This window comes from Sinocyclocheilus grahami, unplaced genomic scaffold, assembly GCF_001515645.1.
Source record: "Sinocyclocheilus grahami isolate Dianchi unplaced genomic scaffold, SAMN03320097.WGS_v1.1 scaffold78.1, whole genome shotgun sequence".
Classification (NCBI taxonomy): domain Eukaryota; kingdom Metazoa; phylum Chordata; class Actinopteri; order Cypriniformes; family Cyprinidae; genus Sinocyclocheilus; species Sinocyclocheilus grahami.
The window spans coordinates 1,138,021-1,151,281 of NW_015505257.1; the positions used below are offsets into that span (position 1 = coordinate 1,138,021).

The 13,261-nt window shown below is 37.3% G+C and overlaps 2 protein-coding genes across 2 annotated transcripts in view; both read right to left on the minus strand.

Annotated features, from left to right (window-relative positions):
• Positions 1-13,261, minus strand: part of LOC107586145 (poly [ADP-ribose] polymerase 14-like) — a 53,582-nt gene that overhangs the window by 39,432 nt on the left and 889 nt on the right. The window lies entirely within an intron of this gene.
• On the minus strand, positions 5,145-8,339 carry LOC107586198 (poly [ADP-ribose] polymerase 14-like). Its single transcript, XM_016273464.1, has 9 exons — positions 8,181-8,339; positions 7,910-8,018; positions 7,679-7,828; positions 7,506-7,568; positions 6,829-7,035; positions 6,121-6,738; positions 5,890-6,041; positions 5,589-5,763; positions 5,145-5,500 (listed from the first exon to the last, which is right to left on the minus strand). The coding sequence occupies exons 1-9, from the start codon at positions 8,337-8,339 to the stop codon at positions 5,220-5,222; spliced, it is 1,914 nt and encodes a 637-aa protein (XP_016128950.1). The 3' UTR covers positions 5,145-5,219.

Here is a 13,261-nt window from a genome sequence, read left to right on the forward strand (position 1 = left end):
TTTTTCCCGCTCTTGCAAAATATGATTTTGGACATGATTTCTATAACGAGAATATCATACATTTGACCAAGAATTGATTGGAAGAAACGTTTCAAGCATGAAGATTCAAACACACACATACTAAACATGAATAGCAATTCTTAAACTATTCAATAGTTATTCAAAATACATTCCCAATAAATGATTAAGACCTGATAAGTCACATGTGGGTTACCTACACGATATGGAGTGATTATGGAGAGAAATTATTAGTTGCTCAGGTCCTTTTAGTGTCATTTAGGTGCATGGAAAGGCAGTTTCCATGCCATTCTGTGAATGTATGAAGACCAGAGATTAAGAGATTAAGTCTGTAAGGAATTTCAGAAAGTCTGTTCTTTGTCGTGAGGTGGGGGAAGTCAATTTACGGGGCTCGTGACTGCGTTTACTATCACGTGAGGGTCATGTGGTCATCTCTTTGACCATTTAATCTTGATTACTTGCTCCAAAATTGACAATCTCCTTCCTGAGTTGTTATGATCAGTGTGTTCCTTTTGTTTTAATGTTGAAAACTGTTCTGTGAAAGAGTTTGTTAGCCTTGCTTCAGACTGGCTAGTGCTCGGGTCTGATTTATGACATCCTGTTGTCTTGGGCCTCTTGTGGAATGTTTTGACTCCTCGTGCCTCAACCATGTTTTGACCAAATCTGAGATTGTCTGATTCGGTCTGATATCCTACATAACATAATTCATATTTTTATAATAAACCATTGTTAGTACCCTTGTGGCATACCAGACATAATAAAACATTTTAACTCGCAACAATACAAAATATATATATTTTAAAAAATCTGATAAAATTACAAAAACAAGTTTTAAATAAATTTTAACAGGTAACACATATACCACAGTGCCTCAAAACCACAAAACACATTAATCTGGTACATGCTGCATTTTCTGTACAACAAACATTTGCTTTGCTAAGACAGTCTTGAGACAATAGTAAGTGTAATTTTGTACAGTGAGTTTACACTGTAAACAGTGAAATTAAAGTGTACAGTGAAATTAAAATGAGCAACTAAATCGGAATATGTTCCAGTGTTCTATTGCATTCTAAAAAAATAATTAACTAATTTTAAACATTTCTAATCCTGGCTGCATCCCTAAATAGATTCAAACAAATAAGTTAATTTATAGATAAGTTGATTTATAGATCCACTGGTCCAAGGGTTGGTTGTAAAAGCATTGTGGGTCTAATTCTGCATTTTGTAATAATTCTACTCACTCTTTTTCCAGTGTTGTTTGTTTGTTCCTCTACATCGCTGTTTGTACACTTTTAACTTGCTGATTGTTACTGGCAATAATGTGTTCTGCCTTTGAGAGCATGCAGTCTCGTATACAGAAAACAGATTCAACTACATCACTTAAAACAAAGAAGTAAAGTAGTAGAGTAGCAACTATGTCAAGAGTATCACGGATCATGTGATTATGAGTTTGCATTAATTCTTCCCACTTCATATAACCTGAAATTGCATTAAGTGTCTCGATAGCTTGATTACATTACATGCAAGCTAGCAAAAAAAAAAAAAAAAAAAAAAAAGTTTTAAAAAATAAAAGGCATTCATTTTATAGAATGTATACACTTGTTTTGGTGTTTAGCACTTACTCTTACTCTCACTCTCACTTACTCTGAAAGTGAATCTGAAGTTTATTTTTCACACTTTTAGCATGTTTAAGCCCCCAGTCTCCCTCTACAGCAGGGGTGCCAAACTCAGTTTCTGGAGGGCCAGAGTCCTGCAGAGTTTTATTCCAACCCTGCTCCAACACACATACCATGTCGTTTTCAAATAAGCTTGAATGACTTGATTAGTTGGATCAGGTGTGTTTAATTAGGGTTGAATTTAAGCTCTGCAGGGCTCCGGCCCTCCAGGAATTGGGTTTGACACCCCTGCTCTACAGTGATGGGATAAGGATATTAATCCATTGCGATCCTTCTGTTCAACAAGGAAATTACTTGTCAGTGTTTATGCTGTAGTTCATCACACCCACCTTCCCTTTCCCTTTTGTTTCTGCGTCAGTTTATAATGAAACCAAGAATGTGGCCTGTTTTCAACACAGTGACATTTCAGTGGAGGCTGGGGAAAATTTTCTAGTTACACTTTAACGCGATTGCTGTAAATTTTACAGTAACTTACTGGCAGCTGGATGCCAGTAAATTAAAATGTTTATAGTCTTATTACTGTAGTTTACAGTATATTTCTGTCTTTTCATTTACAGTATTAATTGTTACATACACCAGCTGCGAGTGCCCTTGTACACCAGCAGAGTGTACTCTTACCGCTTGCTCTACCGCCTTCATGGACTCAGTTTCCCATAGTTCTTTGCCTGTCATCAGTGTAATCATGTGCAGCTGTTTCTCATCACCTCATTATCTTTTTGCCTATTTATACAAGTTCTGTTGTTTGTAACTTAGCAAAGTATCGACTGCATTACTGAGTGTCTCTGTGTTTTCCTGGTCTTTGATATCTGCCTGTGTCCTTGTTTTCTTGTTCCTGTTTTGTCCTCTGGATCTGTATGTTTGTTTGGACTGATTACCTGTGCTCTGACCTACTGCTTATTTCATGGACTTTGGATTGGGATATCAAAAAACTGCATTTGTATCCTCAGTCTTCGTGTCTCTGTGCAGTTCATAATTACTGTTAAATGTATTAAGTTTATTTATTTCGTTTTCTTTTTAAAGAATACAAATTTAAAATCATGACCTCTAGGATGCACTAGCTGAAAAGAAAGGGCATCACCACAGTCCATTAATCGCCTGGGAACTTTGTATCTGTAGCATGGCAAAACATACACATACTAAAAAACAAAATAGGCCTTACAAAAATAAAACAGTAAAAATCAGTTTGTGTTGTTGAATTTCAGTAAATTCTTGTTCAAAAATTCCATCCGATCTGTGACTTTGAATGGCATTTGGTGCCACCAGTGTTGATTCTTGGAATGAATCTGCAAATACATATATACTAATACTGTAAAGCTGCTTTGACACAATCTGTATTGTAACACTGATAAAAAAATTATTTTGTGGTGAAGTAAATACTATGGAAAAACAAATGTAATTTCTACATTAATTTAGTTCAGGCAATAATTTAAAAAAGAGAGTAAATTATATATTAGTACTCAATTTAATCGTGTACAACAGGGCTGCCCAAACTCGGTCCTGGAGGGCCGGTGTCCTGTAGAGTTTAGCGCCAACCCTAATTAAACACACCTGAACCAGCTAATCAAGCTCTTACTAGGCATATAAACTTCCAGTCAGGTGTGTTGAGGAAAGTTGGAGCTAAACTCTGCAGGACACCGGCCCTCCAGGACCGAGTTTGGACAGCCCTGGTGTACAAATTAAAGTTTGAACTTATAAGTATATTTTACTTGGAATTGTTTATGTTTACAAGGATTCTTTAATCAAAGTTATGATCCCGTTGATGTGACATCTAGAGTTTGTTTTCCACTCATTCATACACCTACACTATCCACTGATTGTTACCGTCATTGTGTATACCAAGCGTTTAGGTCTCTGTGTTCATTTTGGTAATAACTGTGTTGAGTAGACATATTATTTAAAAAAAAAATGTCTCCAAACATTCGACTGTACCTTACAACCAGCCTTAGCCACTATAAGGTCACTGAGAACATGGTCCACAATAGTGGCCCTTATTTCATGGGAAATATGCCTACATCCTTGGCCTTTTCTACCTCTTCCAGTGTTTTGCCTCCCTACCCTTCCACCATGCATCCTTACTCTTCTACTTCTGTTTGTTTCCTTGTTATTCAATTGTAGGAAATAGTATCATTGCGTTGTGCTCTGTCTATTTATGTTTGCCAATTGAACATTATTGTGATGTACCCCTCATTTTACATTCCCTTCATTAGTGAAATTCAAGATTCACCTGCAAAAGCAACTGAAAAAATTGTAATGGAAAACTGAGTGAGGTTGTGGCGAGGCATGATATTAAATCATGAGGTGTATCCTTCCCTTCCTTCAATCACCCACAATCCTTTGCACACATTCAAATTCACGAAAAAAGAATTAGCCGAAAATAAAACGACACTGAACTTGTACAATTTCAAGTAATGCAAGACAAAAAAAAGGAGATTAGAGCATTAAACCATCTAATTTTAATGTTTAATGCTGAGAAGGACTTTAGCCTTGAAGCCTCAGAAGGACTGGACTAGGAAGGCTGCATCCTCACTAGGATGCAGCCTTTTATTTAAGAAGCACTCGCCTTGTGGTGCTGCCAGTGTGCATACGGTCATAGAAAACAATGTGTTTGGATTTTAAAGATGTGGCACTCTCTCTTCTTTACGCTTTGTTTTGCTAACGTTTGAGTTTCCTTTTAGGGGAAGGGTTCTGATAGCAATGCCATTCAAAATGCAAATAGAAAAATAAAATAATTTAGAAAATTATTTCTGAATCATAAATGTGTTACCCACCACGTTCCATTTTCACCTGCATTTGGTGGGTTGCCGGGTGTTAATTTCAGATCCTTCTTACATTCAGTGTATATGGTTGCCACAAGTGGCACAATTTGGAAAAATAATTGAGAACCTTAAGAACCTTAAGAATTGAGAAATGAGTCTTGGCGATTGTGAAAAACTGGGTGTGCACTGTCCTGCCCGCGCCACCTCCTCATTACAGTTTAGGCTGCTATTTGTATGCACCACAGAATATTTGTATAACCAGACTGTCCATGAAAGATCTTTATTTGCTAGAAGCCAGAACAGTTGAAGTTAGTCAGATCACAAAATAAAATGTGCACTAGCTGCTAAAATGTTGGCCCATCCATTGATGAAACATTTTTCTTGTTTTATTATCAATTTTCCTCCAAGACAAGAACTCGATACTTTCTTATTGCAGTTACACACCAGCCAAGTGAAACAAACTTTTACTTAACGGTATATCTAATTTTAATCACTATGCTGCTTTAATACCCATACTCTTTTCCTTTTAAGCAGCACTTCAATATATGAAAATAAACAACTGCTGATTAGGGTAGGTACAGGTTAGAAGGGAACCATGACATTAAAGGCATGTTGCCTACATTGCATCCATCAGCCTACATTGTAATAATTTCTGTAATTCTCTCAAAAATGGCATATGTTATATACCCGCGGTGTGTTCAGCTTCACCAAATCCATGTAAAACAACAACAAAAACAATAAATGTCAAAACACTTAAATCTCATAATCATTACTGGAAGGTGATTAGGTATTCTGGATAAGCCTGTACATCATTGAAGATCACAAACATGGTTGGGTTTCTCGTGTTATCAGTCACACTGTTATAGAGATCAGCTCTATTGGAGCTCCTCGCAGGGGGAACAGGAAGGCCTCTTTTTCCTTGAGTGAAATCACCAACAAGCACCCTGACAAGGTACATGCGTTTATGTCCTTTGGCATCAGGTGCAGAGTAGCCTTGGGCTGAGTAATGTGGATCCACAGCAAAATATGAACCATTCCCATACATGGCTCCTAAAACAGAACAAGAGAAATAGACTATTGAATTAAAAGACAAATGGATACAAGTGCGAATAAAGTTTATATTGAATTTGACTGATACCATGCATGCCAGCGAAGCTGCGATTGAAGCCGTGATTGTTGATCTGATCTGTCTTATCAGGGCCAGTGCCGTGGAAGAGACGCTTTTCATTGTTTTTGTGCTTGTTTTTGTCTTCCAGTTCCTCTTTTTTTATCATGTAGTTTTTCCAAAGTGCACTGTTCTGAACTCTTTCAATCTACAAGCAAAAATATATATTTAGTTTAGGCAAACATTAGATTTACAACATACTGTAGTACTAAAAAGCAACACCAGAACCTGTCGAAACTAATAAATAGGAGATTTATCTTCAGTCTAATCTTACTTCAATGATTTTAGAGTTTAGATTGGTTCTCCTGAACTCCTTCTCCACTTCTGCATATTCCTTTGAGCCTGCTGTGAGTTTTACAAGAACAACTGCCTGTCCTTTCATGTCCTTCCAGTGTGAAGGCAAAGGGCTTTGAGCAGCAGCTGAAGCTGCAACTATTGACAAAAAGAACAAAAAACATGAATAACTAATACATTATCTGTTATCTGAATTATAAAATAATCTCACCTTGCAGATCTACTCTGTTCAGTTCAATCCTTATTCCTCTTCTTGTGGCCTCATTGCGAGCTAAATTAGCCTCATATTCATCATTATTAATCTTGATTCTCACTGTAGACTGTCTCTTCCGAAAGGCCTGTTCCAGCTCATAATTGGTCAACATATCAAAGGTTTTGGGGCTGTGTCCATTCTCCTGATATTGCCAACTAACTATACTGCTGATTAAAAATGCCTCACTTCTTCGGATTTCATTCCTTTCCACCTTTCTGATCATGTCCCGAATGTGACTGTCTGCAATCTGAACGTCTCTTGTCAGGCCCTCCAGTGTTATGACAGAGTCTTGGCCTTTCTTCTCAAGCCGGACACTGACTGTGAGCTCTCTCTGCATGGCATTCAGCGTTTCTACATCCTCCCTGGTGAAATGAGCAATGGCTGGATCATGGATTGGGATGGTCACATGCTCCCGTAATATCAAACTGTTGACCATGTCCCTGCCTTCACTCAGGTCCTTTGGTGTCTCACCACACAGTTGAAACACAACTGGCTCAACTTCTTCACCGACCATCACAAACTCTTCATTTTTGGAAGATTCTGAACTTTCCCCCCAAAGTAAATGATGAACAGTATCTTGATGAAAAGAAACAGAGGGAATAATTACGTTATTTTAAAAAAGAAGACTGGATGGTATAAGCATACATTTTATAATTCTCTACTGACCTTTAATTTTGGTAAGCAGACCTTTATCCTCCTCTACTTTCTCACCAGATCTTCTGACCATGCTTTGGTGGAAGTCTGCCACCATGTTTGTCTGGAATATAAGACATTTCACAAACTTTACGTGCACTGGTTTCTTTTTCTTTACAAAGTCGACAACTGCATCAACCATTGCATCTGCAACACCAGCTGGTTTTGCACCACCCTGACCTAAAGAGTTAGAAAAAAACAAGCAAACCAAAATAAATTAGTGAATAATTTCACAAAACATGTAAGTAAAAAAAGGTTGAATTAAATGTACAATAACTAAATAAGCAAAATTCTTATTGCAATTACGTAAAACGTAAAATCATACAAAATGTCTTACCAGTGCCAAGAGCTGGGAAAGCAACAGAAGTAATCTGGCTTGACTCACATAACTTCAGAACAGACAAAACAACATCCTTAATTTCAGACGGACTATTGTGTCCAATAACATGGATGATGTTTCCACATGGAAGCCGCCCGGCTGAGGTCACAATCTCTGTTTGCTGCATGTTTGATGATCCCACTATTGGCAAAAAATGTTTACCTGTAGCATCTAAAGTTTATTAGATCTCTCTTAAAGTATAAGTCAAAAAGTCATGAATTCAAAAAAGGTAATGACCAACAACAAGATGTAAATCTAAAGGAATACAAACCAATCTGTGAACATTCTTGTACCACTTGTACTCCAGCTGCATCTAAAATGGCCTTGGATACTCCTGGATTACAAAGAGAAATTAACTGTTACATTATGATTCTGTTCGAATGTGAATTAATTATAAATGATTCACTGAAACAGGTAAGACAGTGAGCATGAAGATGGATTAACCTGCTTTCAGAGAAAATGTCTGATTTGAGGAGTTGACGATGGCATCAGTTTTTTCTTTAGTTATGTCTCCTGATGAAACCTCCAGAGTCACTTGACCCAGCTGCATAGTGTGCACCCCGAGAGAGGGAGAGGAGACTTTGCCAATAACCTCTAAAGATAAGAAAATAATATGTTCACAATGAAGTTCAAAAGAAAAATATGTGTGATGGACATCAGATAAGAAAGTGTTACCAGAGGTCTGAGCTGATTTGCTAGAAATATTCATTTTTGGCATGACATGTCGATGTGCTCCTTTTGTGATGGGACCCTGAATCCCTTGTCTAAAGACGCTGGTAAAGCACTAATAGATAAAGCACAGAAATATACAAGATAACATTAACATGAGCAACTATGTTAAATTATTTAAATAGTTTATAGTTCAAACAATATTGCTCATACTGTATGTGATGGGAAAACTCAACTTTGAGTTTTTATGGTTCTTGAATCAAGTTTTCACACTCACCTCTACACTCTCCTTGTCAGAAGGGTGCACAATCACAGTTACCTCTCGAAGGTTTGTAGGCTTATATTTCTGGACTTCTGTCAGCATGATTCTGGCCACCAGATCTTTAGGAAAGCCAAGATTCCCAGTCCCGATAGCTGGGAAGACAACTGAAGCCATTTTCCACTTTTCTGCTTTTTTCAGGCAATATCTAATGATCTGAATGAGCACCTATTAAAATGTAAATAAATATATATATTATAATCTTTAAAGAAAGTACCATTTGAATAAATAAATTAAGCACATTTGCAATATCATTTAATCCTAAACACAGCCAGCTGTAACACAGTTAATGATGATTTTGTTAAAATTCAATTAGGAAATTGTTTTTCTCACCTTATCTTCTGAGCCTTGTCTCCAAAATGGGCAAACTACATGGAAGACTTTTTGACATTTCAGTTTATAACCATTTGTGATGACCACTTCACCATAATTCACACTGTTCGAGCGAGCAGCTGTGTTGATTTCTGACTGGAGCTGATAACCAGCAGTCTGAAGGAGTGCTTTGGAAATGGCACCTTTACTGAGGTCCAAGTCCTCTGATATAGTGTTTACAATGACATCGGACTGCAGGAGAAACAAAGGAGACACTTCTGTTGAAGGATTTGGTCACCGTTGATTACAATAAAAACAGGATAAAATATTTCACTTTGATCAGACTTGAATGCAGGTACAGCAAAAGCACATTAGCAAGAAAATAGTTAATCAAATAAATTCACTGCACAAAAATCTTGTCTAACAAAATTTACTTGAGATGCAATACAGCATAAAATTAAGCAAGGGTGTATCTTGCAGGGTGAGGGGTTCAGTAAGAAAGCATGTGGTACATTTGAATATGGCACACAGAATGTGACTGACCAAATCGACTGTCTCAGTATTAACTTTGAACTTCTTTAATTATAACTCAAAAACCTTTTCTTAAGGATTTTTAGATATTTTTACAGGAAAACAAGCTGTGATTTTTCTGTCAGTTTTTATAATTAACGATTCACTTACACTGGCATCCTGGATGTTCCCTTTGCTCAGAATGATTTTTAGTCCCTCTTGTGTAGTTTTCCTCTCAAGTACACTTAACCCTTCAAATTTATCTGATCTGCCACCGTAGTTTGATGTTTCTCTTCTCCAGTGTTCTTGTCCCTCAAAGTCTCTATTACCATGGCTTTTGGGATCTTCAAACTCTTGGTTTCTTTGGCCATAGTTTTCATGGCCATGACCACGACCACGGCCATTTTCACGATAGCCATGCCCATAGTCACTACGCCCATGGGGTTTGGTTTGATGAGAGAAAGTCATTTTGGGGTTATAAGCAGCAAACTCTTTACTGACAGCTTGAGTCATGGCATTCAAAGTGCTGCCATTATTGTCAACCAAGTGAATTTCAGTTAAGGTGCTATTAGAGGCTCTGTGGTTGTGATCTTCAATGTACTCATGCACCTCCTTGGCAATTGATTCAGTGCAGAGGTCGAGAGGACAACCAAATATCCCTGAGCTAATAACTGGAATTGCAATGGAGGAGCAGTTTCTGCTTGACGCCTGGTTCAGACTTTCCCTCACAGCATGTCTCAGGCGTTGAACAGTGGTACGTCTGTCTGAATCACTGAAACGAGGTCCAACAGCGTGCACCACATATTTACTGGGAAGACGACCAGCAGCAGTGATGATGGCATCTCCAGGCTTCAGAGGTCCATTTGCTTTTGTGTGTAAGTCACAGTTTTGCTGCAGACTTGGTCCAGCAGCTTGGAGAAGTGCTAAAGCTAAACCACCGATGTGCTTCAGATCTTCATTAGCAGCATTGACCACAGCATCAACATGGAGCTTGCAAATGTCTGCCTTCCTGACAGTAACTGTTACTCCACCTGGCATTCGAACCTCACAAGAGACCTGGCCAATATCTTCAAAACTGCCTACAGCAAATTGATCTTCCTCCTCTTCCAGCATGTCATCTTCCTGAAGAACAACCACAAATCTTTTTTCCTTCAACAGCACTGAGACCATCATTTTACCCTGCTCCATGAAATACTTCTTTGCTCCTGCCTTTTTAATGATTAGCGTGTCTGTGTAGAGACCATCTGCCAAAGTTTTAAAGAGAGTCATAGCTGGCTGAACAAATGTACGCTTTCCAGACAGTTTGATCCTGGGTCTCTTTGGATCAAAATTGACTTTCACTTCATCAGACTTAATAAAATGCTGCCAGTCTTGTGATTTTCTAACTTTTATGAATTCAACCACTGCATGTGATTTGACACTAATGGTTTCTTCAATTCTAGTGTGTTTCTCAATTAAACATCCTAAATTCTCACTGACCTCCATCACTGGTTCTCTGAATCCAGTCACTATTACTTTTTCTCTCTGCAAAAGGTTTATAGACACAAATCTCTTTTTTTCCATTTGTTTTTTGAGTTCCAGCCACTCTGGCATTTGAGGGACACCCTGGTCTTCTACAGTGAGGTATTTGGTTGTGAAAACTGTATTCACCCTCTTCTCTGCCTCAGCAAGTGCTCTTTCTGTGCTCCCAATCACAACAACATCTCCATTTTCGATTGTGTAGACAGCAGTTATTCCATGAGATATGAAGAGCTCTCTGGACATTTCATCACAATCCTCTGATCTCAGAAACTCCAGGACTGAACTGTCAATCTGTAAGCGCTTCTGTTTCATATTTATTTTCTTCTCAAGGACCCGATTTTTGAAGTCAAGAGTTTCTGTATAAAGACCTGAAAAAATTAGTCTGTTCATTGTTTTATTGTAGTCAGTGTGCAGGTGTGGAGAAACAGCATTTTGCAGACCATCTTGTTCAAGCAGAGTGTACACAGCAGGAGGAATTTCCATGTACTCTGTCACACTGTTCTTCTCTCTTTCCATTTGATTTGTTGCTCTCTCTAAAATTTTCTCCATGATGGGTTTCAGTCCAGTTATGTCAAGGGTCACTCCTGCCAGTGTCAGCACTCCTCTAGAGGCATCCATATCTGTGAAAACCTGATTCTTTACTTCTTTCTTTATATCACTCTCCACTTTAGTCCACAAGGCATGTGACACCGGCCACTCAGATGTTGTGTAATTTGAGATGATTTTCTTGAAGGCATCAGTTGCATTCTTACTCCAGCCATCAATAAGTTGTCTGGTAATTCCTTTCTGTGTCAGTAATGCTGGATCAGGACTGAGCAAAACTTCAGGTTTGTCCATGTTTATTTGGCAGAAGCTCATCCGATCTTTCATAGAGGAAATCTGCCCTTTCTTGAGGATGAACTCCCTGATGGCAGGATGTACACTGACTGTAACTGGTTCAGGCAGCTTCAAATGTGGTCTTTTGCCACCATATAAGATTGTATCAAGTGATTTGAAGTAGGGATATATCTTCACTGGAACATTGTAGATGTTATTCTCTCGCTTCAAAACTCTCTCTTTGGCTGAAAAACAATAAAAGTTACAGGTACAAATGTATAACATTGGAATAACTGCATTAGCATTGGTTTTACCACATTTAGAACTGTAACAGCAAAGTCTACCAGCAATTGCACGTGTATTTACTTTCTTCCTCCTTAAAGATAATAATGGCTGCTTGTTCTGATGGAATTGTGATAACTTCCACTACTGGACCGCCCCATTTCTCAAAATACAGTTCCAGCAGCATCTTGTTGTTGTTGGCTTCAGCTGGAAGATTCTCCACTCGCACACTTGTGCTTCTCTCCAGTGCACGGGCCCTCAGATTATTCTTCTTGAACTTTTCATGTGTCCTGCTGTCCTCAAGGAACTTTACTGCAGCTGTCAGAAATCATATCATAAAGAACATACCAGACACATTTAATCAATAATAACAATAATAACAATAATGTGCAACTAAAGTATTAAAGATGTAACACAATCTCAGAGATGGAAAGTCTGATAATTATTTTGGAGGGGCAATTTACGTTTCATCAGTTTGTTAACATCATCATATAATGGTGTCATTAACAGCTAATATTATTATCCCTGCTGGTGAAAAAACATGCTCAAACACACCAAGTCATGTCTAAGCACAGCTGATTTGTAACTATCATTACTCTATCATTAATTAAATAAATAATTAAATAATGACAATAAGGGTGTTTCTTCAGTAATCCTGTACACTGCAACCAAATGGCAACTATTGATAACATCCTAGATAAGTTTCCCAGTAATGATTTGCTAATGTTTTACTCTCTTTACTATGTTTAAATGTCTAAAGCAAATAAAGTGAATAAACTAATCTTAATCAACTCGTCTTTTTACAGAAACCATGATCCAGCTCATAAAAACTTATAATTTGGATACACAATAGTAAAATTAATTCACTGTACATGTCTTGACTTCACGTTTTAATAAAAATCAGTTTGATAAAATGTATATTTCCAGTATGTTCTGTTTGCTAACGTGTGGCCACATTACATTACTGCAGCTTTCTGTTGTTCAAAACAGCGAATATGTGCCACCAATTTGAACCCATTCCAAAACCTGTGTGGGGAAATCTATCGCTATCATGTGCAATTCCCTATCACATGGATTGCTACTGAATAACTGGCATGATATGATCATACTCTTGTATATTTGCTCATTCCGTTTTGTGGTGACTGTTGGGTATGCTTTAAAGCAAGCTTTATGAAGTAACTTGTGGGTCAGTGTTGATATCAGCCACAAACTGTTTCAAATGATTCAGTCTGATTTGGTGAACTGTTTGATTGTGTTCACTAAAAGCAACCATTTCAAAGGAGCAATTTGTTCAATAACTGGTAATGCTGTCAACCGATTAATCACAATTAATCACATCCAAAATAAAAGTTTTTGTTTATATAATATATGCGTGTGTACTGTGTATATTTATTATGTATATATAAATACACAAACATACATGTATATATGAAAAAATAATTTTATACATATATATATATATATATATATAAACATATTTTTCTTAAATATATACATGCGTGTGTGTATTTATATATATATATATATATATATATATATATATATACATCATAAATATACACAGTATACACGCATATATTATGTAAACAAGTAAACAA

Bases quoted from the DNA above. Each gene is read 5' to 3' on its own strand.
- LOC107586198 (XM_016273464.1), bottom strand. From the start codon at position 8,339: ATGGCTTCAGTTGTCTTCCCAGCTATCGGGACTGGGAATCTTGGCTTT. The intron at 8,019-8,180 runs GTGAGTGTGAAA...TTTATCTATTAG, and splicing joins CTGACAAGGAGAGTGTAGAG to TGCTTTACCAGCGTCTTTAG. The intron at 6,042-6,120 runs GTGAGATTATTT...CAATAGTTGCAG, and splicing joins GAACAGAGTAGATCTGCAAG to CTTCAGCTGCTGCTCAAAGC.